This window comes from Parasteatoda tepidariorum, chromosome 10, assembly GCF_982258835.1.
Source record: "Parasteatoda tepidariorum strain Cologne lab strain chromosome 10, Ptep-v5.0, whole genome shotgun sequence".
NCBI lineage: Eukaryota > Metazoa > Arthropoda > Arachnida > Araneae > Theridiidae > Parasteatoda > Parasteatoda tepidariorum.
This window is the reverse complement of record NC_141764.1, coordinates 48,372,523-48,397,943: the sequence shown is the minus strand read 5'-3', so window position 1 is coordinate 48,397,943 and position 25,421 is coordinate 48,372,523. Positions and strand designations below refer to the sequence as shown.

Genomic DNA, 25,421 nt, shown 5'->3' with positions numbered 1-25,421 from the left:
TTGATACTAATACCATCATTGCCTATTTCCCTTTTTCAGATTGTATCTTACATTTATCTTCCTGTTACTAATATTTTTGCAATTAATGTTTTAAGTTTAACACGTTACGCTCCACAGTTTTTTAATTATTATTTACCTTTTAACTTATAAGCATTTCTATCTTGACAGGAACTTTGACGTTTTATGGATATCCAAGAGAAGTTAATGTTACTTTCGAAAGCGATGATTCCATATCTGACAAAGGATTTTAATATTAAAATTTTTATTTACATTTTAACTTATAAGCATTTTTATCTTGACAGGAACTTTGACATTTTATGGATATCCAAGAGAAGTTAATGTTACTTTCGAAAGCGATGATTCCATATCTGACAAAGGATTTTAATATTAAAATTTTTATTTACATTTTAACTTATAAGCATTTTTATCTTGACAGGAACTTTGACATTTTATGGATATCCAAGAGAAGTTAATGTTACTTTCGAAAGCGATGATTCCATATCTGACAAAGGATTTTAATATTAAAATTTTTATTTACATTTTAACTTATAAGCATTTTTATCTTGACAGGAACTTTGACATTTTATGGATATCCAAGAGAAGTTAATGTTACTTTCGAAAGCGATGATTCCATATCTGACAAAGGATTTTAATATTAAAATTTTTATTTACATTTTAACTTATAAGCATTTTTATCTTGACAGGAACTTTGACATTTTATGGATATCCAAGAGAAGTTAATGTTACTTTCGAAAGCGATGATTCCATATCTGACAAAGGATTTTATGCAGTGTACAAACAGCTACCCTGTTCACCAGCTCTTGGTAGGTAATGCAAGTCTTACATTTGCATTTATTTTAACTAAATATCCATAATCATACTGTAGATTAAAATATTTTTGTGTATTTGTGGATTTTATTACAGTTTATTTTTAGTAAGCACATATATTATTTGAAACAAACTTCTTCACGCCATAATTTCCTTAAGCTAGTACCTCTTACGTGCATCAAGCATTCTTCTGAAATTCAGCTCCAAAGGTTTAAATGGTTTCTTTTACGCACATACTCTTTAAAACATTGCTGATCTATATAACAAATGTTTAATTTCATAAAAGTAATTCATTAATTGATATAAATTGTAAATACCTTAAAAATTCACGTAAGTACCAATTGACTGAGGATGGTTATAATCAATATATATATATATATATATATATATATATATATATATATATATATATATATATATATATATATATATATATATATATATATATATATATATATATATATATATATATATATATATATATATATATATATATATATATATATGTATATGCATGCATGCCGGTTAAGTGACCGAGCGGTTAGCCAATGGCTGCAGGTTCAATGGTTGCATGCCCGTACTGGGCATGGATGTTTCTCTCTCTTGTGTTGTCCTTTGTTGTGTGTGATGTATGAATGTGGCCCACCCTATAAACGGGTAGTGGCAGTGTGGCGTGGGCAATGTTACTCGTCTCCGTGACTTTGGTTCACAGGTGCCCACTGGGTAACGCGAAATGAGTAACAACTGTGGCATCTTCTAAGGCGAAACGAATAAAGATCAGTGCCAGCCATTGGGAGAAAAAAAATTTATATATATATATATATATATATATATATATATATATATATATATATATATATATATATATATATATATATATATATATATATATATATAGTAATACCCCCTACGCAATGCCCTGGCAGCTTACTGTGTATGTAACTTATCTGTATGTAAGTTAAAGATACGAAATACAAGAACTGAATTGCATAGTGGTTTTATTGCGTAAAACCACTCAGTTTATTTTAATTTTGTGAATGAAATCTTAAAAACATTTGCTTTATTATATCTAGATTGATCGAAGACATTGACTGCAGGAAATGCGAAAAAAAGAGTAATTTTATTTTTAACTGTTATGTCTATACTGTTTAGTCTGATAAATAATCTTGTTCTCTCTGTCTCTAAACACGCTTATTTTTCTCCCTTTTTCTTCCTTTTTATTTAAAATTTTTTTTTTAAACTTATGCATGTTTTTTTCTTTCTTTTTTTTATTTCGTTGTCTCTTTTTTTTCGTCTTTTTTTTTTAAATAATGTCCCAAACAGGCATGTTTCAAGCGTTCTATTTTCTTAAAAATGTACAAAAAAGAGTCCTTATAATGATATGTTCTACAACTTCGGAAATTTATTCATTTATTTTTTTTACTTTTTCATGTCTCACTTAAAAGCATCTATGTTTCTATAGCCGCATTTTAAATATATAAGCGGATTCCCCCTTCGTTAGCTTAATTTAGATATCATTTTTACACTATATCTGCTGCCATACAAAAATTATTTTAGTATAATCAGAATTTTTTAACCCATATCTTACATAATTCAAGTTTATTAACAGCAAAAAAAACTTACCCTATAAAAAAAGGTTTCTCAAAATTGAGCAAAAATGTGCTCAAATGGCTCCAAAATAAATATAGTCGTACTTGAAAAACCCATGTTTTCATTATCAAACATGTCTTATTGACCATGTATTAATTATTGAACATTATTGATCATTTTGAACATGTCACTATACTCAGTAATGAATACACGAGGTTTTCAAATTGAACTATATTTTTAGGAGCTATTTTGGCAAATTTTTGTTCAATTTCGAGATTGCAATACCGTTTTTTACAGTGTATGCTCTACAGTAATACAGGAAAAGAGAAATTAAAAAATTTTCGTAAAAACGCAAGAGTAAAAAATCTAACTTTACACTACCAATAAAGTTGAATGCACAATTTGCTATATACTTTTTAATGCAATTTACAATTAATAAGAAAATTACGAAGCTTTATTCATTCTGTAACTAAAAATTTTATTCAATTCATCAGATAAATTATCTCTCATCACACTGGGGAACAAATTTTCTGATGAAATTATTCAAATACTTGGCCTTGACTAATTCAGATGTGAGGATTTCAAATCTAAAACTTGTTTGCTTAGAAAGCTCCAATTTTTTCTTGTGACATTTTTAGTCTATTATTAATACACAAATTTAAAAACGTTATATATAAGAGGGGGTCGCATAAATGTTGTGACTAACTTCTAGGAAAGTTAAGGCACATCATCAGGATTAAAATTACATTGGGTTCCATGCTTATGTCTACGTTTGCAATAAAGAGCTCTTTTCCATTATGAACTGTTCAGAGGCACACAAAGAAACAGTTCATAACATGAAGCGCCCCAACCCGCATATAACGACATTCCCGAGTATATGGGTAGTCATACAATTTTAATCCTGATTATTTTTTCTTAACTCCCCTTGGTGTCTGTCACAACATTTACACGACATTTATATACGTTTTTAAACCTGCGAATTCGTCAAAAATTAGACTAAAAATGTCATTTAGAAGAAAAACTGTAGCTTAGGGAGAGAAACCGGTTGTAGTTTGGAAATCAGCAACGTGAAAATATTCAAAATCGGCTAAAAAATCTCATGCATTAGAAGAAGAAAATTTCCCCAGTGTTATTTATAATTTTTCCTCGCATCATTTTTGCCATTTGTCATTTTATGCATTTTATGGTCAATATAAAGTTTACGGACAATATAAAATCATTATGTTATGCAACTAAAAATTTTATACTTAAAAATTCAAGCTAACATATTGAGTCTTGTGTCTGAATATTCTACATACGGCGTTGCATTGTGTTTGCATATCATAAGCATGATATCGCATTGTATTATTATGTCTTAATGTCGTAAATTTAATCTCTGATGAAAACATTCTACTTCAATGTAGCTAAAGTTCCATCTGTACGGACGGAAGGAAAAGGACGAAACTGTGATCGCTTGTACGCATCGCTTGCCTTCAGCATTTTGAGTCCCATGCATCCAGAAAACTACCCATCTGATGTCGAATGTAAATACACCATTAGGAGATTAGGACCACGGATCTGTCGGCTCAAACTCTCATTCCGACAGTTCGATGTTGAATCAAGCGAAGGATGTGAATACGACTACTTGGAAATTGATGGGCAGAAAACGTGTGGCACCTTGAATGCAGGGCATGTTCGTAAGTGTTCTAGTCAGTGGCATAAATATTATCATAACATTTGCTTCATGCAAGCATTTTCATAAAGATTAAATTTTCAAACTGCAGTTTTTAATCTCTCTTTATTATTTTTAAAAATAAAATAACTTTTAAAGATTGGATAATTGATTATATAGGAATGAATATTTTGTCCTTAACACGTTGAACTCCACGTCAGCCATCGGTGGCTGACACTGGACTTTCCATTTAGGCCGCGTCAGCCATCAGTGGCTGACACTGGACTTTCCATTTAGGCGGCGTCAACCACCGGTGGTTGACACTGAAATTACATTTAGGCTGCGTCAACCACCGCTTGCTGACACTGACCTTTCACATAGGCCGCGAAAAACAGCTGTCTGACAGTGTATAACATGATATAGAACTGTAAAATTTACACTCTTTTATGGAATTGCAGAAAATTTATTCAAAATTTACTGAATTATTGTGATTCTTGGTTTAATATATTCAATTTAGTAGATTTTTATCCACCACTATTTTTAAACAATTCGTAGGCATATATAATTCACCGCTTTTTTCAGATATGTCATGCTAAACCATTTATAAACTAGCAAAATCTGTCTATAAAATTTAGTTTGTAGTTATTTACCGTGTGGCCAGACGAGCAAGCCATGTAAAATTAGCGTGGCATTCAACGTGTTAATTGACTGTGGAAAAACATTTATGTTCTGTTTTAAACATTCATTACAAATAAAAATTAAAGCTATACGAGTTTTCAAAAATGTTTTAAACATCCATGTTTCTTAACCGTTACGTTAAGGGATTTTCATTATTCTCAACAGGGTATCATACAGCTATAGTAAATAAAGAAAGGAAAAAAATTGGCACTAAATACAGAAATATTTCGAATTTTATTCACAATCGTTACTTTAGTTATTCTATATGTTGATTCTTGGTCAAGAGGCATACATCAATGTGATAATCTAGTTTCTGCCAATCTTCATGAAAGACTATAATATCAACGATATTGACATTGCTTGCAATCCTTTCACGCAGCTCTAGTAGAAAGCACGGCAAATGGAATAAAAATAAAACTTTTACATAAATAGCCTCATAAGAAAGGTTACTCAAGAAAGAATTACCATGCCGTCAATTTCATAATACCATGTTGAATGGAGGAACTGGTCTTTCGCATTGATGAATGTCGTTTGACCAATTGTTCACACATAAAACACATTAAGGATTTAAATAAAACCAAGTTTGTTTCTGTATTTAGTGCAAGGTTTGATTTCTCTATATTGTTATTATTACTATTATTATTATTCTCTATATTGTTATTATTACTATTATTATTATTCTCTATATTGTTATTATTACTATTATTATTATTCTCTATATTGTTATTGTTATTGTTACAACTTCCTGAAATCTCCTAGGAATAATAAATAACCCTATATACGCTTTTGTAATAAAACAATTTTGCAAAATCTGATTTATTAAATCTCTACTGCTTGCTTGCCCAGAATCAATGGATTGGTTCATAGTTTTTTAAGCTGTACATAGTTTTCTAATTTTAAGCTTTTTATTTTGGACATTTCTGCATATTTTACAGAATATTCAATATGTGATTTATTTACGTCACAAATATTTTATATTTTATAACCGGCGTTGAAGAGCTGACCCAATTCTGGGTTTACAACTATCAATGTTCAATTCCTTAGCTTTGTAATTAACCCGACCCAGAAGACTTGGGAACTGCTAGATCAAGCATTGGGAGAAACTAGCCTTCGTGGATGACCTTTTGATGTAACTAAGGGAAACTACGAAACCCTCCCATTGCTAGTTTGACAGCAAGGGGACTCTAACCCATTGATTTAACATATAAGAGTAAATGTGAAAAGCATAAAGTTAACATTTTAAAAGTTCAACCTATGATGGCACACATAAACATTAGAGGGCTCACTGCTCTGATAGTACTGCCATCGAGTGAAAAACACACATACACGCAGATTGTACACGCGCTTTAAGATTCAGAATGTCGTAGAAAGACATGCGATAAAACTGGCGTAATCTGAATAAAAATCTGAAACTGCAAAAAGTTTGGCATAAGCAAATTCAACACTGTTAATTAAGCATCTCTGTAAGGAAACACTAGTAATTAATAGTGAAAGCGTATAATCACATTATGTGATCTGATACAATAGCTTAACCCCTAGTTAATTCGTAACGATTATAATAGTTTTACTCTCTAACTGGTGATAATTTTTGGAAACTCAGAACAAAATGTTCCCAATCAGACTCTAAAAAGTGCTGGTTTGATGTGCAAGAATGAAATCAGACTGAGTTCCGAATTCAATTTTTTAAAATATAACTCTTCTTTTTTATAGAAATGGTTGAATTTAGAGATTACCAAACAAAATTCGTATTTCATTCTGATTCTGCGAACACAAGACCCGGATTTGTAATCAAAGTTGAACAAGAAGAATGTCCAGATGCTCAATCAGCAATAAAAGGTGCACCCCCTGCTCAGCAATCACCTAAAATGCAACCTCACTTTGAGCTTCCAATGCATCAACAACCCAAAGGACAACAACATTTTGAGCTACCAGTACAACAGCCACCGAATTTTCAGCCAAATTTTCAGCCAAATTTCCAACCACATTTTGAACCTCCTGTTGCTGAACCTCCACCAGTGGAAGAACATTACCTTTATCCTTCTGGACATGTAGATTATGAGCATTTAGTCGATTATCCAATATTCGAAGCAACAGCGTTGCAGAGGACTTTACAGGTAACAATTGAGATTTTTCAATTAAAAGCATTTTTTTTTTCTTAGTTTAACCCACTGATGGTTCTGCACGTAAAAAGTAGTATTTTGACCCTCAGTCTTCTCTATATTGAACCGGTTTTTTTCATGTTAATAGATAGGAGAGCAGTGTATGGGGGAGAAACATTCTTCCCAATTTTGCCCATTTTCTTAACAGCCAGTGGGTTAAAGAAAAACTAACTGGATTTTGCTTTTTACACTTAAAGTAAAATAGAAAAAACTACGGGTGTATTCACCATTTATAACAACAAGACTTCTTTTAAGAACGTAAAAATAATGGAAAACTAAGTAGTAGTAAATATTAAATGACATTTTAGACATTCTTTTTCTGGGTTTCAAAATTTTTAGAACCAGTTTATTCAGATAACATTTATTTATTTTATTTATTATGGCTGCAACCCTTCACACAGGTGTTCCTTTTATATATTTTTTTTCTTGACGCTCTTATTGCAAGAGAAAATACATTTTGATATTTTTTAATAACAAAAAGCATTCTAATAGTTACTAAAAAATCTACTAGGTTATCGAAATTATTTTTCTTCTAAAATATAAATCATAATAAAAATTAGGTTGAATTTTTTTCTTTTATGTTCAAAAGTTTATCAGTAATTAATTTTATAAATTAAATAAATTTCGATGATGACTAACTGTTTTTCTTAGTTACTGCAAATAAGTGCAAATTTGAAAAATTATTATTTGGAAATGAGCTGTGTTTGAAACATTTAACCTGTAACGCCAAAAAAGACACCAGTGTTTCGTACTGTATTTCATAACCATAAATTATTAAAATGCTAAATAAAATATTTTTCACTTATTTCGACCTAAATTAATACAAAAAGATGAAGGAAGCATGAAAAATATGCATCAAAAAATTCTGTCTCAAAAGCTTAAATACAGCTGTTTTTATTCGAAAAATATGTTTTTGGTTTATAGCTTTCTTTTGTCATTATGAAAAATCTTGACGGTTTTTATGCGAATAGCAAATTTATCAAGCACAATCTTTAGCAATTAAATTTAACTGTTAAAAAATTTAAAGACTATCAACTAAGTTATTATAATAATAAATTATCTGACTGTAAAATATTAGACCATTGGTTTCATAGTGAGAAACAAAATTAAATGTTGGTGGTCTGAATTTCTAGGCATAAACATTGAGATAATTACATATTTGAAGATTATTGCCAGGTATTAAATCTGTAAAACGTGCATCCGGATTTTTGACAATCTATGAGTTACCAATAAAATTACTAGAAATCTCTTGCACATAATCTTCGTTCCAATCACTTGTCCTTGAAATACTTTTAACTCGATATGTTAGTCATTGCCGAGATATTTTAGACATTAGTTTTTGTTTAAACAAAGCGCTTCAGTAAATTGAGGTGATTAAAAATTTTCGACTAATCATACTTTTTTTTTCAGACGGCCAGCCAAAACTGTGATCGGACATTTCAACGTCCAGAATTCGAAATCAGGAGTGTGAACTTTCCTATGCCATATCCAAACGGTGTGAATTGTCGTTACTTGGTCAAGAAGGCTTCAGATGACATATGTTGGGTGAAACTTGTATTTTTACGCTTTGATCTCGAACCCAGTGATGATTGCCATTTTGATTATCTCAGCATCAATGGAAGAAGAATTTGTGGAACACTTCAAGAGGATGAGATTAGTAAGTGAAATAATCATTGCTTCTATAACTCAGTTTACATAGTTAGAAGGCATTTGGTTGTTAAGATTTGAAATAGGAAAGACTATTATGCGTATACACCGAAGAGCCATTACATTATGATCACCCTCCATCTATAACAATGGACTCGCCCAGGAACAATGTTTTCATGGGACACATTAGGACCCATAATCCTTATAGAACAATCCGTGAAGTCTGTAAGCTACTTGAACATAGTTGCAGACCAGGTTAACCCATTCATGGCAGCAGTTTTTCCTGAGGGAGATGGTGTTTACCAATTGGATAATGCACCATGTCATAAGGATCAAATCGTCATGGATTGGTTCGAGGAACATTCCAGTGACTTTCAAGTCATGTCTTGGACCCCAAATTTACCTGACCTTAATCCAATAGAGCATTTGTGGTCCTACTTGGAAAACCAAATTCGTGCTGCCACGCTACCCCTCGCAATGTGAGGGAATTGCAGGATCAGTTAGTACCAGATACCTCAGATTACCTATCAGCACCTTATGGAATCAATGCCACGGCGGGTGCTAGCAGTTTTGAGGGCTAAAGGTGGTCCTACATGTTATTAGCAGGGTGGTCATAATGTAATGGCTCTTCGGTGTATATTTGAATGTTATACAGAATGTTATAAAATAAAGATAAACCTAAGGCAAACGCAAAAAGGTTATAAAAAAGTCAGGGCAAGAATTATATTTTTCGAAATAAAACTTTCTTTTAATATGCAATAATCCTGTCTACTTCTTGAATACTTCAAGGGATTCCTCAATCAATGATACCACCATAATTTGCCTACTTCGTATAAAATATACATCAATATACCAATTGCGTTTTTGTAGAAAATATTTGTTTCATTCCACAGTTTTAGATGACATATAAAATTATATTTTATGATAAGTTTCATTCATTTATCTTTTTTTTCGTATTCAAACATGCATGATGGAAAAAAAAATACGTAAAACAATTTAAAACGTAAAATATAAAGGAATTTTTTTCTTAGTTTTTTTTTCTTTTTAAGTTTTTTCAAATTCACATTATTGACTAAAATGTATGCATTTTATGTTTTTAAGTAATGCAGTTTTAAAAAGTAATTATCATCTCTTATGAAACTCACATTGTTTATATAGTAGAAAAATGAAGTGCATAATTTAAAAATTATGTGCCATGCAAGTATTTCGAATGTGGTTTAGAAGACAAGAAAGCAATCATTATCAACATCCAAGAAAAAAAGAAACAGAGAATTTTGCCAATCCATGTACATGAGCCGCGATGGCTCAGGGGATAGAGCGTTCGCCTTCCAATGAGGCGAACCGGGTTCGAATTCCAGTCGATACGAATTCCACATCCGGCTTGCACCGACCACAATGCTGACGTGAAATATCCCCAGTGGTAGACGGATCATGGGTTAGAGTCCCCTTGCCGTCAGGCTAACCGGGGGAGGTTCTCGTGGTCTTCCTCTCCATGTAAAGCAAATGCGGGTTGGCTCCATCAAAATGTCCTCCGCGAAGGGAAGTTTCTCTCAATACTCGATCCAGGAGTTCCCTTGTCTTCTGGATTGGGTTCAAAATTACAGGCCTACGGAGTTGAACATAAGTAGTCGCAAACCCATAAAATTGGGTCGGCAGTACTACAACGACGGTTATAAAATAAAGTAAAAAATAAAAAAGATCCGTGTACATAGTTCTGATTTTTTAATGAAATGGATAGAGATATTTTATAATCAAATAAAACTTATTAATATCTTATAATCAAATGATTAATAATTTAGTTTTTCCAAATTAATTAAAAAAATTAATTCTTAGGACATTTTCATGTCAGACGCTACCAAGTTTATTAAGAAAATAAAATTTTCTTATCATTCAAAGCAGAAGAAATTTTGAATATATTTAAAGAAATTCTATAATTTATTAACTTAATTTTAAATTTATTTAAATAAATTCAATAGTTTATTAATTTAATTTTAAAAATGCTTAAATATAAAGAGATTTCAAATTCTCAACAACTATAGGTATCTACATAAAATTTAATTCCGTGATAAAATATGCTTTTTTGTATAATTTCATAATCTTTTGCTCTCTCAGTGTTCAAACAAAACATAAAAAGTAAACAAATATTTGCAGGAACTTTCTAATTCAGATACGGAAGAAATATTTCAAAGGAATAGACAATGTTTATTTCTAGTATTTGGCAACATAACCGATTTTAGCACGAACCTGGATTATGTAATTCATTCACGAGATGTTGAAAACGATGATCAAATGAATGTCAAGGCTACTATTCTATTTTTAAGATACCTTATTCTTGGAAAGAGAATTAATTTTCCAAAGCAGCGTATGGAAGATTAAACTAACAACACCTGGAAATGAACTTATTATCGCAACATTGTAATAGAAAGATTTATATTGTGTTAATCATATCGATTTAGTAAAAATATTTTCAATAGTTAATTTATTATGCTTTCATGTACTATCAGCACCTTAAAAAATGGACTTGTTTCATAAATTATTTTAATAGTTGGAAAAGACGCAAAAATATTTTTTAATTTCTTTCTCGGATCAGTCTGCGGAGGGACCGAGGGTGTGCGGTATTGGTCCTCGTTAAACTGTTCTACCGTAAAGTGCTCAATTTCGCGGGCAGGTCGTCGGGCTACCGAAGCAGGGGTGCCATCACCTCTGCAGAGGATCAAAATTGTGATGGCATGTCTTCGGATCATCTTCAGGGATGTTTCCCAGACAGTCGACAATAGCCCATTGTGCAGCTCTAGTGCGACGGAAATAAACTACAGCAACAAATTCTTTCTCGCCACTACAAAAAAAATTTAGAATAATAAAAACTTTCAAACAAGCTTATAATAAAAGAAACATTGAAACACACGTATTTGTGTTTATCAAATTTAGCGTTAAAATCAGTTAATAGGAAGTTCTTTTAATTGGAAAATACTAGTTGAACTTTAATTTGGATTTGCATAATTAAACTTTGAGATTTTTTCTTAATATTTCTAACCATCCTGATGCTATCAAGCTCCAGTCGATAATTCGATTCATCTGGCAAAACGGATAAAAAATAATTAAATATCTAAGAACCTTAAAATAAATTACTTTTTCGAAGAATTAGAGCTATAAGCAAGCAAACATCCCTGGCACTATCTTTTAAATTATCTAAGTGACTAAATTTAACACTATCTTTTCAGTTTCATTTATATCAATGGCTCAAGCTGAAAGCCAGTGAAAAAATTCTTTTGTTTAAATGTCTTTCCTGAACGATCTAATTGAAATTTTTGAAATAGCCCCTGTCAAAATTTTGAGACATTAGAACAAACAGTTCTGGAGTTATATGACAAACAAACAAACACTTCGTTTTATTATTTCAGACTGCGCCAAACTTAAAGAAATACAGCCAAAATTTGGAGCCACGTAAAAGAATTATATATATTAGATTATTAAAATTAGCTTAAAACATATCGTAATAGGTCGTATGCAGCCCTAAAAGTTTATATAGAGTAAGACAGAAAAAAAAAGTTAAAACTGGTAAGGTTAACATTTCATTCTGGCTTGTTTTCGGGACAAGTAAAATATCCATATGTACCAAGATATTTTTAACAGTCATAGTATTGAACAGTTAGGATATTTCTAACAGTTACGCATAATAATCCAAGGAAAAGTAAATAGTGTTAACTAGATTATAATTACGAGGAATTAGAACCTGTTACCTGTTTTACTCCTCCCGAAAACAAGCTATAATTATTCAAATGGTTTACTACCAGTTTTTTTTTCTTTTTTCGCCTCACTTTCTGGCCTGGCCATAGCTGCCCTGAGAAGGCCAGACAAAGATCTTTTATATTTTAAATTGGTGACAACGCTTCACTATTATTTGTCTATTTCAAAAAAAATTTCATGTTCGTGACAAACACGCATACATACTCGTATTACATAATATAATAACATAATAAAGACAATAGGATAAAAGAAGAGAGAAATTAACTAAGAAAATTAAGAAAATAATAACAATAAAATAAATAAATAATATTTTAAATTAGAATAAGTTTTGTTTTAAATTTAAAAAAAATTTCAATTTGTGAATATTTTTTAAACACATCTTTTAATAATTTTTCTTCCTCTCCTTTAAATATCTTTACATCTTTTTCCTTGTTTTCTCTATATTTTTAACAATGCTGCGACCCCATCATTATGCTGCTGAGTTCTGATACAATTTCCGAACAAAACATTTTCCCTAAGCATAATGTCGAAAAGAATTCAATTTCGACTATAATTTATTTTAGGAGCCTATCTGTTTAATTCCGACGAAATCACGATGTATTTCCGTTCTGATGGTGCCAATGCCCACAAGGGTTTCCTGATTCGAGGGGAACAACTGAAATGCAAACCAAAAACACCGGAAGTTCCAGTCCAAAGTAAGTTTTGACTAATAGCTAAAACTATTTCTCTTAATTATTTATTTGATGAAAACTTAATAGAGTTTTCGAAATTTTAATATTTTATTTATAGCATAAAAAATCTACACTCATAGACAAAAAAATTAGCAAACCAAGCTAAGGTGCGCTAATTTTTTGGTCCATGAGTGTATTTTGAATAATATTTCAAAAGTAATAAAATTTGAATTAATTTTATTTGCTATGAAAAATTTTATGTCCTTTTCAGACAGTTAACTAAATTTTATTGAAATTTTCTCTACACTACAGTAAAGTCTAGATGTAAACCTTTGTTTCAAATGCCCAATAAACCTTTTATTTGGAATGTCTTTTTAATCGTCATCATGTTTCTCAGGTCATCAAGTTTACCTTTTCCTTCAAAATTTACAATATTTTTTTGAAAATATATACAAAATGTTCTGTAATTACCGCTCTTATTACACGCATTTATTTTCCATAATCATCTTAAAAGCTACATTTTAAATACTTATGTACCAGTGGTCGTAATTTATAGTTTGAAAACTTAGAAAATATTATTAAAAAAAAGCTGACGTTTATCATTTCCAAAATCAATCAATTCATTAACAAAAGTTGAAATCTTCAAAAATCATCTAATTTTTTTGAAGGAAGGTGAAAGAAGATCATATTTTTCTGCATTAAAAATGATCAAAAAGCACCACGGGCATCATGATAAAAAGCCCTACTGCTTTGTATAGATTAGAAATTCAAGAAGCGATAATGGACAACGAACAAATTGAATGGACATTCTCATTTTTTGCATTGATTAGAAGAATAAATAAGGGAGGATGGATAACAGACAAATTGAGAAGAACATTATTTATGTCAATACTGATTTCTTTTGGCTAAAATACGCAAGAAAAACGGAACAATAATTAACGCTATTTCAATAAAACTTATATCAGCTTTAAGGTTATTTTCTAATTTTGGTTACTTAATTTTTTTATTGTAATAAATATTTTTGAACTTTATACCTCATCTATTTTCCCAGTTGTGATAGACTTTTGAGAAATGCATGGTAAGGGTGGTTATACGAAAACACCATGCATATTTGCTTTCTTACTCTTAATTAACAATTCGATGACTTTTCAACAGATAAAACTGGACCTTTAAGGTGTGATTCTTCGTTTGATCGGGACATTTTCGTCTTACAAAGTCCAGGTTTTCCAAATGCCTACCCGCCATTGCAGCAGTGTACTTATACAATTAAGAAATCCAATCGTTATGTCTGTGGTTTGCAAATGACTCTGTTGTCTTTTGACATTGAAAATGATGCCTTTTGTCAGAGAGACTATCTGCAAGTTGAAGGAGAGCGATTGTGTGGTCCTATACCTACTAGAACCATCAGTAAGTAATGTAACTCTTATTTGATATTTCGGTTTACATACTTGAAAACAATAAACATTATGCCAATAAAACATAATTTGGAAAATTAAACATTTATGGCAAAATGTTCTCAAATAAACAAAGTCAAATGGGGTTAAACAGTTTGTCCAAGAGAGGGTGATATAAGTATCAGGTGATCCTAATGATCCTAATAATCCTTTACCCAAATCGCCTTATCTGACAACTTTAGACTCATCATGCATTTTTTTTATGGCAAAATGTCCTCAAATAAACAAAGTCAAATGGGGGTAAACAGTTTGTCCAAGAGAGGGTGATATAAGTATCAGGTGATCCTAATGATCCTAATAATTCTTTACCCAAATCGCCTTATCTGACAATTTAAGACTCATAATGCTGTTTTTTTTTTCAAATAGATAAAAAGCGCTGGTAAATTTTTTTTTATCTCTAAACATTTCAGATACATTTATTCATTGATAATTATCACATCACATTAATGACAATGTATTTAGTGCATGTATCAGGTTAGTTTTGGTAACTAATCCTAACTGAAAAAAATTACTATCGGCTTTCAATTTCGCTGTTTCCTTTTAGTTTTATATTTGTATAAATAGATATATAATGGTACACCGATCGGTATGTATCAGTTAAATTAATGGTGATATCACCTCCCCCCCCAACTACTAAGCAATTTGTATAGTTTTAGAAAACATATTTCCTAGTTTTAATTTAGGTATGTATTATTATTCTAATAAATTATAATTAGATCACTTTTATTTACCACTACATTTGTATAATTTAAACAATATATAAAAAGAGAAACAGACTAAACGTCATAGTCTTAATTTAAAAAATAAACTTCATAGAATTTTTAATTTATTAAAAAATGTTAGCTTTAGTTACCACTGAAAAACATTATTAGAAATAGATATATAATGCTATAACGATCGGTACATATCGGTTAAATTAATGGTAACATCACCCCCCCCCCCCACCAGCTACTAAGCACTTTGTAAGTTTTAGAAAACATATTTCCTATTTTTAACAAAGGTATGTATTATTAGTTTTATAAATTATAATTAAATCACTTTTATTTTACACTGCATTTGTATGATTTAAATAATATATAAAAAGCCAAATAGTAGACTAAACGTCATAGTCTTAATTTTAAAAAAAAAGTCTTTCTAAAAATTGTAGTTTATTAAAAAATTTTAGCTTTACTTACCACTGAAAAACATGATTAGAAAAAATTTTAAAATCTGAAGGGTAAGTAAAATCAGCTAAATAGGTGTTAAGTTTCAGTTCTTTTATTATCTTTATCTATTCTATAAACTCGATTTGCTGAAATCAGAGTACTTGGTATACCTGCTTGTAATAAATATCTCTTTTTTGCTTTTGTTTCAAGAGAAATAAGATTGAAGTGGGTACTATTGCACATTAACAAGCAAAACATTTATATTTCTTTGAAAAATTTTACAAAAATACAGCTGCAAGCGGCCAATTTCAGCATCAGGATAGCAAAAATAAATGTTGGAATTTAAGCGTAGGTGTATAATAATAGGCACGGATAGTGCTGCTACCAGTGTTTTCTTATTTTTTTCCTATAATTAGTTGTCTTTTAGCTAACTTCATCCATTCATTCTTTTTTTATATATATTTATCAATTATTTAACGGAAGCAGTTTCGATTTCATTTGAATGTAATCTAAAGCATGTCAAAATCAGACGACTTCCAAAGTTCAGTCGCCTTTGTCGATTAATTGAAACGTGTTCATTGCCACGGGATTCCTTGACAACATCAAATAAATAACTATTACGTCTCGAAAAATCTTCGGTTGTTTGCGAAAAACATGTTTACAGTGTGAAATGTAAGAATCGTTAATATTTAGTTCAAGTAGAATGATAAGAATCGTGTAGAACTGCTTCCTTGAACTTGAAAATGTCATCACTCCATTCTATACCTAAGTAGCAAATTGTTGACGAATATATTGATAGATGTGAATTTCCATTTCTTTTTTTTTTAAATAATGTTCCTTCGATATTTTTTCTAACTTATTTTTTAAGATATTCTTTTAATCTGAAGCAGTTTTTTTTTTCATTTCAAAAACAACAAAATTAAAGATGCAATTTAAAAATCAGAGATTTGTCGAATCTCTAATTGGGAATTTGAATCTATGTTCAACTTTTATATTTTGAAGATCCTTTTCTAATAATTTTATAATTAATTCAAGAAATAATATCAAGGGTCCCAGAAATAAAATGAGACAAAAAGATTAAATAGAATGTTAAAATACAATAAAATGACAAAAAGTGATAGAAATATAAAGGTTGCTGTGTTATTGGAAACACAAAAATTAGTTCTCGCTTAGTTTCAGCATTAGTTACAAAGTTCGCCAAAAGAAGAGCTAATAACTTAAGAATTCGATAATAATAATTTGAAGGGAAAAAAACTACAATTTGCAGATGCAACATGGAGCAATCGGTGTACAAAATTAACAGAAACCTGTGCAAATAGTTCTATTGGAAATGGACTGACTGACATGCAACAAGTTGTCTTATACTTTTCCGATCATGCAGTGCCATCTTTCGAAGAACTTTGTAACTTATAGTGAAATTTGATGCGAAAAGATCGATAGATTTTTAAGCAGAACACCACACACCATACTTTTCTAACTCCTTCTATTTTTTATAATTGATTTTTAAATTGTCGGCTATTATTGACAATTTCACCATAATTAAAACCTTTGAAGTATCATCTAAAAGTAGGAATGGATCGTTATACATAATATAGTAAAGAAGCGATTATTTTTTTTAACCAAATCATACCTAACATCCTCCTAAAGGACAGTTTCTATTTCAAAAAAGAAAAATGGTAACACGAGTGTTTCCTTATTAGGATTTATTTTACGGAAACACGATAGTCATATCTTCAATAACTCTTTCATAGCATAAAGATTTAAATATTGATCTGAAGTCAGAGCATATTCCATCTTAAAAGCTAAAGTGGTAGGTAACAGAAAAAAATATCCACCTGACAAAAATAAATATGTATTGCCCTTTTTCTCATGAAAGTTTTTTTCGTATTCAGGGTGCCCCGTAAGTGTTGTGACAAATTTCAAGAAGAAGAGCACTTCATAAGCATTAAGAACTACACGGGAACCCTTAACCGAAAAATGTAATCATACGGCCACGCTAGTGACACTTCCCTATTATTAACTACTTCTTCGTGTGCCTTTGAAACGGCATTTCAATTATCTAAATTATCTTAATTTTATGTTTTCTAACAATTATTATCATATTTTGCATTCAAATAGGTTCAGTATTTGCTGTTTTATCGTAATTTAATGATTCGGGAACTAAGTGGGTAAGTTCACCAAGTCATTAAATTGCGATCAGCCTATTTGAATAAAACTTTTGACATAATTAGGATAAATCATAAAATTAGCATGCAGTTAAGATATTTTAGATAAATAAAAGTACATTTTCAAAAGCACGCAATAAACATGTTAGGTAACAAATTTTAAAAGAAATGAAAGTTTGCATTATAATTGGGACCAACTACAGCAAAGTGGAATATCTCCAAAAAAAAGAGAGAATCGATAAAAGCTGCTGAATCATAAATTAGCTTCCGGACATGGGTTCCCATGCAATTCTTAATCTTTATGATGTGCCCTACCTCCCCGAAAAATTGCGCGACGTTTAACAATTAACTACCACTAAAATAAAATTAAAACTTTACGTCAAATAGAAAAGTTAACTGCTAGTGCAAAATCCTGTTATATCAATTTTTTCAGAAAATGTTTTTGCTTCTTATAAAAAGTTGTTGTAAATATAATTTTCATAACTCAATTTGTTTTATTTAAAAAATAATTTTTATGTAAAAAAGAATAATGATACCCACGAAAACAAAATCCAGTTAAGTACAAAAGAGACATTTTAGACATCTTTAACAAATATAATACTGTCTGATATAAATAAAAAATATCGTTTTTAATTTTGTAATACTTAAAGCTTTTTCCTACAATCTTTTAAATTAAATATCTTTTTTGCACTCTAGTCTAATTTTATTTAATTTAACAGTTTTTTTTTGTGTGTGTATGCTAGATCAGCTTAAAATTGCAAATTTTTGAAACTTTCCTAAATCAATTGATTTTTTTTTCTCTTAACATTTTTTCTGAAAGTAATTATTATTTCTTTTTTTCAGGAAATGTTCCATTTGCAGGGGAAACTATAACTATAAAGTTTAGATCTGACACAAAAAATGAGAGACCCGGATTTTCAATACTTGCAAATCAAATGGAAGATTGCGAAGATATCAGGAGATCCGGTATTTTTTGCATAATATTTTATTGCATTCACTATATTGTCATCATATAGAATGTTTTACCATACGTGAAGAAAATGAATTCAAATAGAAAATTAATGAACAAGAACAAACTTTACCAAAAGTATGAAGCAATAATGTGCTTCAAATACAAAATAAAAATGATTATGAAAATTTAAAATTAATTGGAAAAAATTTTTATTAGAATATAACAATAAATATAGTTAGTATAGCAATATCACGAGTTTCGCTTTGAAAATTGAGCTAATCATTATGAACAGTGATAAGCCACAAAAAAATTAATTGTTGTCACAAATTTCTGCTTTTTCCGAGCTTTGGTTTGTTATGTAATGTTACTTATTTTATCTATTATTTCACTTTCACATAATCATGTAAGATTTGCCATTGCCATGTAATGGGCATAAATATGTTGGGTCTCTTTTATGCTAGAAATGATTAGACACGATAAAATTTTTACCATCAGTTTTATAAGAAACATGAAAACATTTATTAGGCTGTTTGCCGTCTTAAATCTTGATTTGAAAAATTTGATTTGAAATTGTTTTGACAACTACAACACATTATTCTTTAAAAAGTATTAAGGAATTGCAATGTTATTTGTAAGTAACAGCCTTACTTTGAAAATCATCTGCACTTTTTGGGAAAATTTCTTCCCCTGGCATCTAAATATAAATTTTAATGCAAGCTTCTTTGTTCTGAAATTTTGATTTAAAGTTGTTTTTATACACCAGTACGTGTAAATGATTCAAAAGTTTATGTGAAAAGCCGCTTTTGTTCTAGCTCGCTCGTGGTGAGGCGTTTAAAATTTTGGCAAAATTAACGAAAATTCTGAAAGTTTTAATTTTTATTTGTATTTTCTGTATGAAATATTTCGCAAAAAAAAAAAAAAAAGCAGGAGCAGGATTGTCACGGGTGGTTAAAAGTGGAAAAGGTGTCTAATATTTTATTAAAACTACCAAAACTTTTTACCAAAAATGGCCAAAATTGATGCTTCTGGTATGAATAATTTGAAATGTAAGTCATAGTGGTAGTTACGTTTGAATAATTTAAGAAATATTAAATAAGCAAAAAGTAATTAAGTTTTTACCACCTTTTGCATTCATAGTTTACAATTCAATTATTCCTTAACAAAGGCTTCTATAAAATAAATAGAACTTTACATTTCAAAGAACCAGCTCGTCTTTCACCAAAAAGTAAGTAATTTTACAACCTTTTTTACGTTTTAAGTATACAGGATAGTGCAATCATATCACTATCACATTGTAAAATAAAGACAAAGGCTGAATTTAAATATAGAAAACAAAGTTGTAGTCAATTTATAGGTTAACATGAAAATCGTTTCTTTTTTGAAATACCACTTAAATTTTTAAAAAAATATTCCTAGTTTTTTAACCACGTATTTTTTCAGTGATATAGCATAATACTACAACTTCTAGCATGTAGTTTTAATGTTATTTGTAAATTTTATTATAAATCAACATAGGTCATTTGATAAGTAAATTGAACGTAGTTTTATAGATGGAAGCTGGATTCTTTAAGATGTGAATAAGGGGTTGTTTGATAGGCTAAGTACAATTTTTTCTATTTCTAAAATTTTAATAAAAAATTACCAAATAAACCATTATGAATCGAATGTTGTTCCATTATGGGCGGTCATGAAAATAATGTTGATATGCAATAAAAAAAATATTCTTCAAATTGTTCTTAAATTAAAATTTTAACGGAAAATGTTTCATTTCTTAGCATCTTCTGTCAATGAGTGTCATCAGGATTATTCTGCAGAATCTTTCTTACTGCAAAGTCCTGGTTTTCCTGAAGAATATCCTCCTGAGTCTTTTTGTGAATTCCGCATAAGGCGCCGTTCTCCAGCTCATTGTAGGATGGAGTTAAAAGTATTGAGTTTTGATTTAGAAGCAGGAACTGATGATCGATGTGATGCAGATTATTTAGAATTGCCTGCCGGGTTCAAACTCTGTGGTCAACTACCAAAAGATCATACAGGTATAGTTTCGATTTTTTTTCGACTAATAATGGATAATCTTTATTTGAAATAACCTTTTTTTCATTAAAAGTATTACACTGTATGATATTACACTGTATGTTTCCGAAAGCGTAATATTCACTACTTGTCGTTAAGAGTGCTCTACCAGGAATATTGCACGCCATACTCTTGAAATTTGCATGACAGATAAATCGTGACATGATATGTTAACGGTTAGATTGTCAGTGCATTCATGTAAAGCAGGCAATGGCTTTGACAGCTACAATACATGAAAAAACAAATGTTCGAAAGCAATTTTCTCACACTCAACTTCTATTTGAAGCGTTATTTTCTACTTAAATCTTTGTTGTAATGCCTCGTGTTAGAAGAAGAAATGCCTACCAGTACGCGTCTGATTTTGATTAAGGAAAGATAACAGCCTACATAGGTTGCGTTTTATCCTAAAGCATTATTGCAACTGGCGTTAACCGATATCTTTAACTAACCATTTAATATGGAATCGATTGGTTCCGGACAGTCATATAGAACTCCGTACTGTATTTTCACGTCCCCCTCCCTACTAAGGGCAGCCAAGATGACGTGACAGACATCTTATCCGCCTTAAGCGGTAGCAAAAGAACATTACGAACCATGAGCTTGCAAATTCAGTCAGTTTGCAGTTACAAGTTTGTGTTTAAACACTTTGGCAACGTTTGCAGTAGTATGGACCTCAAGTTTGACAACAAAGGCTTCTACTATTCTTGAAGCTGCATCAATCACAGGAGCACCTTCATTGGTCTGATGAATGACCATCCTGGACCTGTGAATGGCGGTACGTCATCTTTACAGCCGAATGCCAGGACTGTATACAGAAAAATGATGGCCTCTATGTTTGACGGCATCATGGAGAACGCAAGTTGCCAACTTGCATTCGACATTGTCATACTGGTCAATTACCCTCAGTGAGTATATTCAGTGTTATTGGATACGTGAGTCGATCACCCACTGTCTGCATTTCTGGCATTTTGAACGCCGCGTGATACATTACATCTGAAACCTCTCTAATAATCAGCAGGATAATGCACGATTGCATACTTCCTTCCTTGATGCAAAACATGTCCCACGGTCATCGTGGTAAGCACGTTTGATCATTTTCAAATAATTCAAAATGTGTAGTTAATGGCTGACGAGCAGCTGACTCTCCACCACATACCAAGTACTGCTGTCATTAAACAGTGGTAAAATCATAAATTGGCTATGACAGAGGTTTCCGAAAATGCCATGTTATGTCTCCTTGTCCTGGTGGATAAATGCTGCTATTTCAGTCAGAAGAAGCAACATTCGGTACTGATTTTTCAGTGTTTATAAGTCATAATTTTCTGCAAATTTAATCACTACTATGTAAGTGTCTAAAAAATACCATTGTGCTATTTGCATTCCTTTCCGGGACAGCAGTGTTGTAAATAGGAATGATATATTTATATCAAACTTGTCACGCACTATCGGAAAACAATGTTAACTGTATGGTGCTAATGTCAAAACGTGACTTGGAGTCACTGTTTCTATTTTTCATGGTTATGACTTTAAATGACGTCCGAATTTTTTCTATAAGCAATCGGATAAAACATAAAACAAGATTATTTTTTTCTTCTTTATTATATAAAACAGAGGAAGTTTGGATTTTTTTTAATTAAATTTCCTATTAGCTCTAATCGAGCTTACTAATATCCATTAAAATAAGCAAAATTGATTTAACTATGAAGTTTCAGAAATTTGAAATATAAAACTTTTATGCCTTTAAGAATATAATTTTCCAAGCTTTTATTTTGCCTAGTTTAATATTATTAAAAATCCGTAGAGATCAATATAATATATTTAGTACGCGACATAAATAGGAAAAGCAGAAATCCACTGGCATAGTTTTCATTTAATTTTTTTATAAGTGGGCAAAAAATACAGTAATTATTTTAGAATGAAGTATAACAGTTGCTTTTAAAAATGTGAGAGCTCACTTTAATTAAATGAAAGATTTATTTGTTGAAATATCGCAAAAGCAAACAAATGGTGCGAAAGTATTAAAATGTAATGTAATGAAAAAGTATTGGTGCGAATTATTTGGGGCAAAAGTTGTGTATGCATTATAGCTAATAAGTAGATTATATAGTTCCTTACAAGGTGAGAATGAAAATTTATCTTTCGTTCAGCTCTTAGTAATAATTAGCAACCATTATTGAAAAACTAGTGGGCTCCACTCCCTGTTTGCTGACGCTCCCCATCCCCCGAATATTGCTATGCAATCTCTTATGGTTTACTTTGCAAGAAATACTTGCTTCGCTTCCAACTAAATTAAACCCATTTGAAATGTGTTTGAACGTAAAATCTTATGAATTTAAATCAATTATTAAAATCTTCAGAACTGATTCCTCTTGAAAAAATTAAAATTTTTAGTCCATGGTAAATTATTGAAATAAAAAAGCAATAAATGACATGCAATTAAAAAACTTTTCAATAATGCAATAGAAAACAGTAATGATGTTCTTAAAAAAAAAACAATTATTATTAAAAATTCACAATACAATAATAAATTGAAGAACTTTGAGCTATTGTTGTAAAGCTATTATTATTAAAATGAATAATAAAATAAAAATAAAATTATAATTATTGAATCTGCAAAAGTATAATTAAAAACATGATACAGAACACTTAGTTGATATGAACATTCTATTCACTATTAATTTCTCAATTATTCTTTCCAACTTATAGCTCAGTTTTTTCAGCTTTTCGTTGACCACGCGGGGAAAGAATTTTCATTCAGAAATTTGTAAACATGTACAGTGCACAAAATAAAAAACTTACCACCCTAAATAACATTTGATCTAATGATCGGATCATCACGTTCTAAGACTCAATTTTAGTGGTTCCAGGGGATGACCTCAAATATGCTAATTGATTAATGCAGACGATATTTTTAGCAACGAAATCAGACACAAGAACGTACTTTATCTGAATAAACTTATTTTCTTTTCGTCGGAATCGGATGTTCGATCCCTAAAACATAGAGGACGGGCACAATTTAGAAAATATTGTAACATTAGTTTGGTCCAGACAGTGATCCAAAGTTTGAACCCCTTAATGTTAGTTTTACTTTTTGCTTATTTCACCCTATCTCGAGAATTCTTAAAGCAAATTTTTAAAAAATTCTGACCACAATTATACAATTCGTTTATTCAAAGATAATTTCTTCCAAAGCTTAACTTTTAGTTAATATTTTTCATTTTGTATCATTTTCATTAGTAGAAAAAATTTTGATGCATACACATCTTTAGATCATTTTGAAAAATGCAATTTTAAATGGCAAAAAACAAAATTTCATTGAAAGCAATCTAATAGTACCTGATAAATGAAATTTTAAAAATGCTTTACATTTAAAATTCAATTTCTCAGTTATTATTCGACCGATTTCACTCAAATTTTGTATTTTTCCACTCAAAATTGAATTGTAATCCTTAAAATGATGTAAAAATTTGTATACCTTACAATACCTTACAGTACCAATTTGTATACCTTCGATTATTATTAAATAAAATTACAAAAAATAATAAATATTTACCGAAAAGATATTTATATTTTTCATAAAATTATCTTTGGAAAAACGAATTTTATAACTGTATGCAAGAATTTTTCAATTTACCTAAAAATTTCTTGAGATATGGTGAAATGCGCAAAAAGTAAAATTAACATTAATGGGTTCGAACTTTGCACCGCTCTCCTGACCAAGCTATGGGGATCATATTTCCTTGATTTCGGGTACCCCCTATATTTTTCGGGGTCAGAAATCCGAATCCTTCGAAAAAAACGTATGTTTATTCAGAGAAAGTACGTTTTTGTGTTTGATTTCGTATAGATCAAAAGTTATTCAGTGTGGTTCGTTTTTCATTTTGCGCACTGTACATTTGCGCTTACAATGCTTATGATATAACATGGAGAGAATTACAGAACAATGAAAAAAGGGGGGGAAAGAAAAATAATAATAAAAAAACAAGAAACCGAAAAAAAAGAAAAAAAATGAAAAAAAGGGAGAAAAAAAATTTAAAAAAAACTGGAAAATAAAAGATAAAATCTTTTCATCAGCTCACACGATTATATCCGCAAAAAGGAGTGCTTTCTGTGAGCGTGTAAGCTGATGAAAAGATTATATCCTTTATTTTTCAGTTTTTGATTAATTTTTTTCCTTTTTTTCGGTTTCTTGTTATTTTTAATATTATTTTTCTTTTTCCGCTTTTTTTTATTGTTCTGTAATTTTCTCCACGTTTTCTTTACGTTTTGAACTCATTTAATGAGTTCTATTTATTTGCAGCTCATGAGCAGTAAATAAAACTTATTGTTTTTCTTAATTTTCTTTGTGTTTTCTTCTTCTTGTATTTACTTATTATGCTATATATATATATATATATATATATATATATATATATATATATATATATATATATATATATATATATATATATATATATATATATATATATTCGTTGTTATTAACCGATCTAAGAAAACGTGATAGTTTCTGTCACACTTATCCGCACACCCCTATCATTGTTTTTCAATTTTCGCACTTAAATAACAAACGTTATGTTCAAAAAATATTTGTTCAGAGGCTTCTGAAAATCAGACAGTGACGCATATTTCAAGCATTGTTCAATAAAAGTGGTGTTTTCTCTCAC

The 25,421-nt window shown here is 30.2% G+C and overlaps 1 protein-coding gene across 1 annotated transcript in view; it reads left to right on the top strand.

Moving 5' to 3' along the window:
* The window catches only part of LOC107451418 (cubilin), a 96,309-nt gene that overhangs the window by 50,524 nt on the left and 20,364 nt on the right, over positions 1-25,421 (top strand). The window contains exons 14-21 of the mRNA XM_087153035.1: positions 705-824; positions 3,822-4,094; positions 6,458-6,861; positions 8,317-8,563; positions 12,864-12,995; positions 14,127-14,378; positions 18,579-18,701; positions 20,463-20,720. Coding sequence (XP_087009161.1) covers positions 705-824; positions 3,822-4,094; positions 6,458-6,861; positions 8,317-8,563; positions 12,864-12,995; positions 14,127-14,378; positions 18,579-18,701; positions 20,463-20,720 — 1,809 coding nt within the window. The remainder of the gene's footprint in view (positions 1-704; positions 825-3,821; positions 4,095-6,457; positions 6,862-8,316; positions 8,564-12,863; positions 12,996-14,126; positions 14,379-18,578; positions 18,702-20,462; positions 20,721-25,421) is intronic.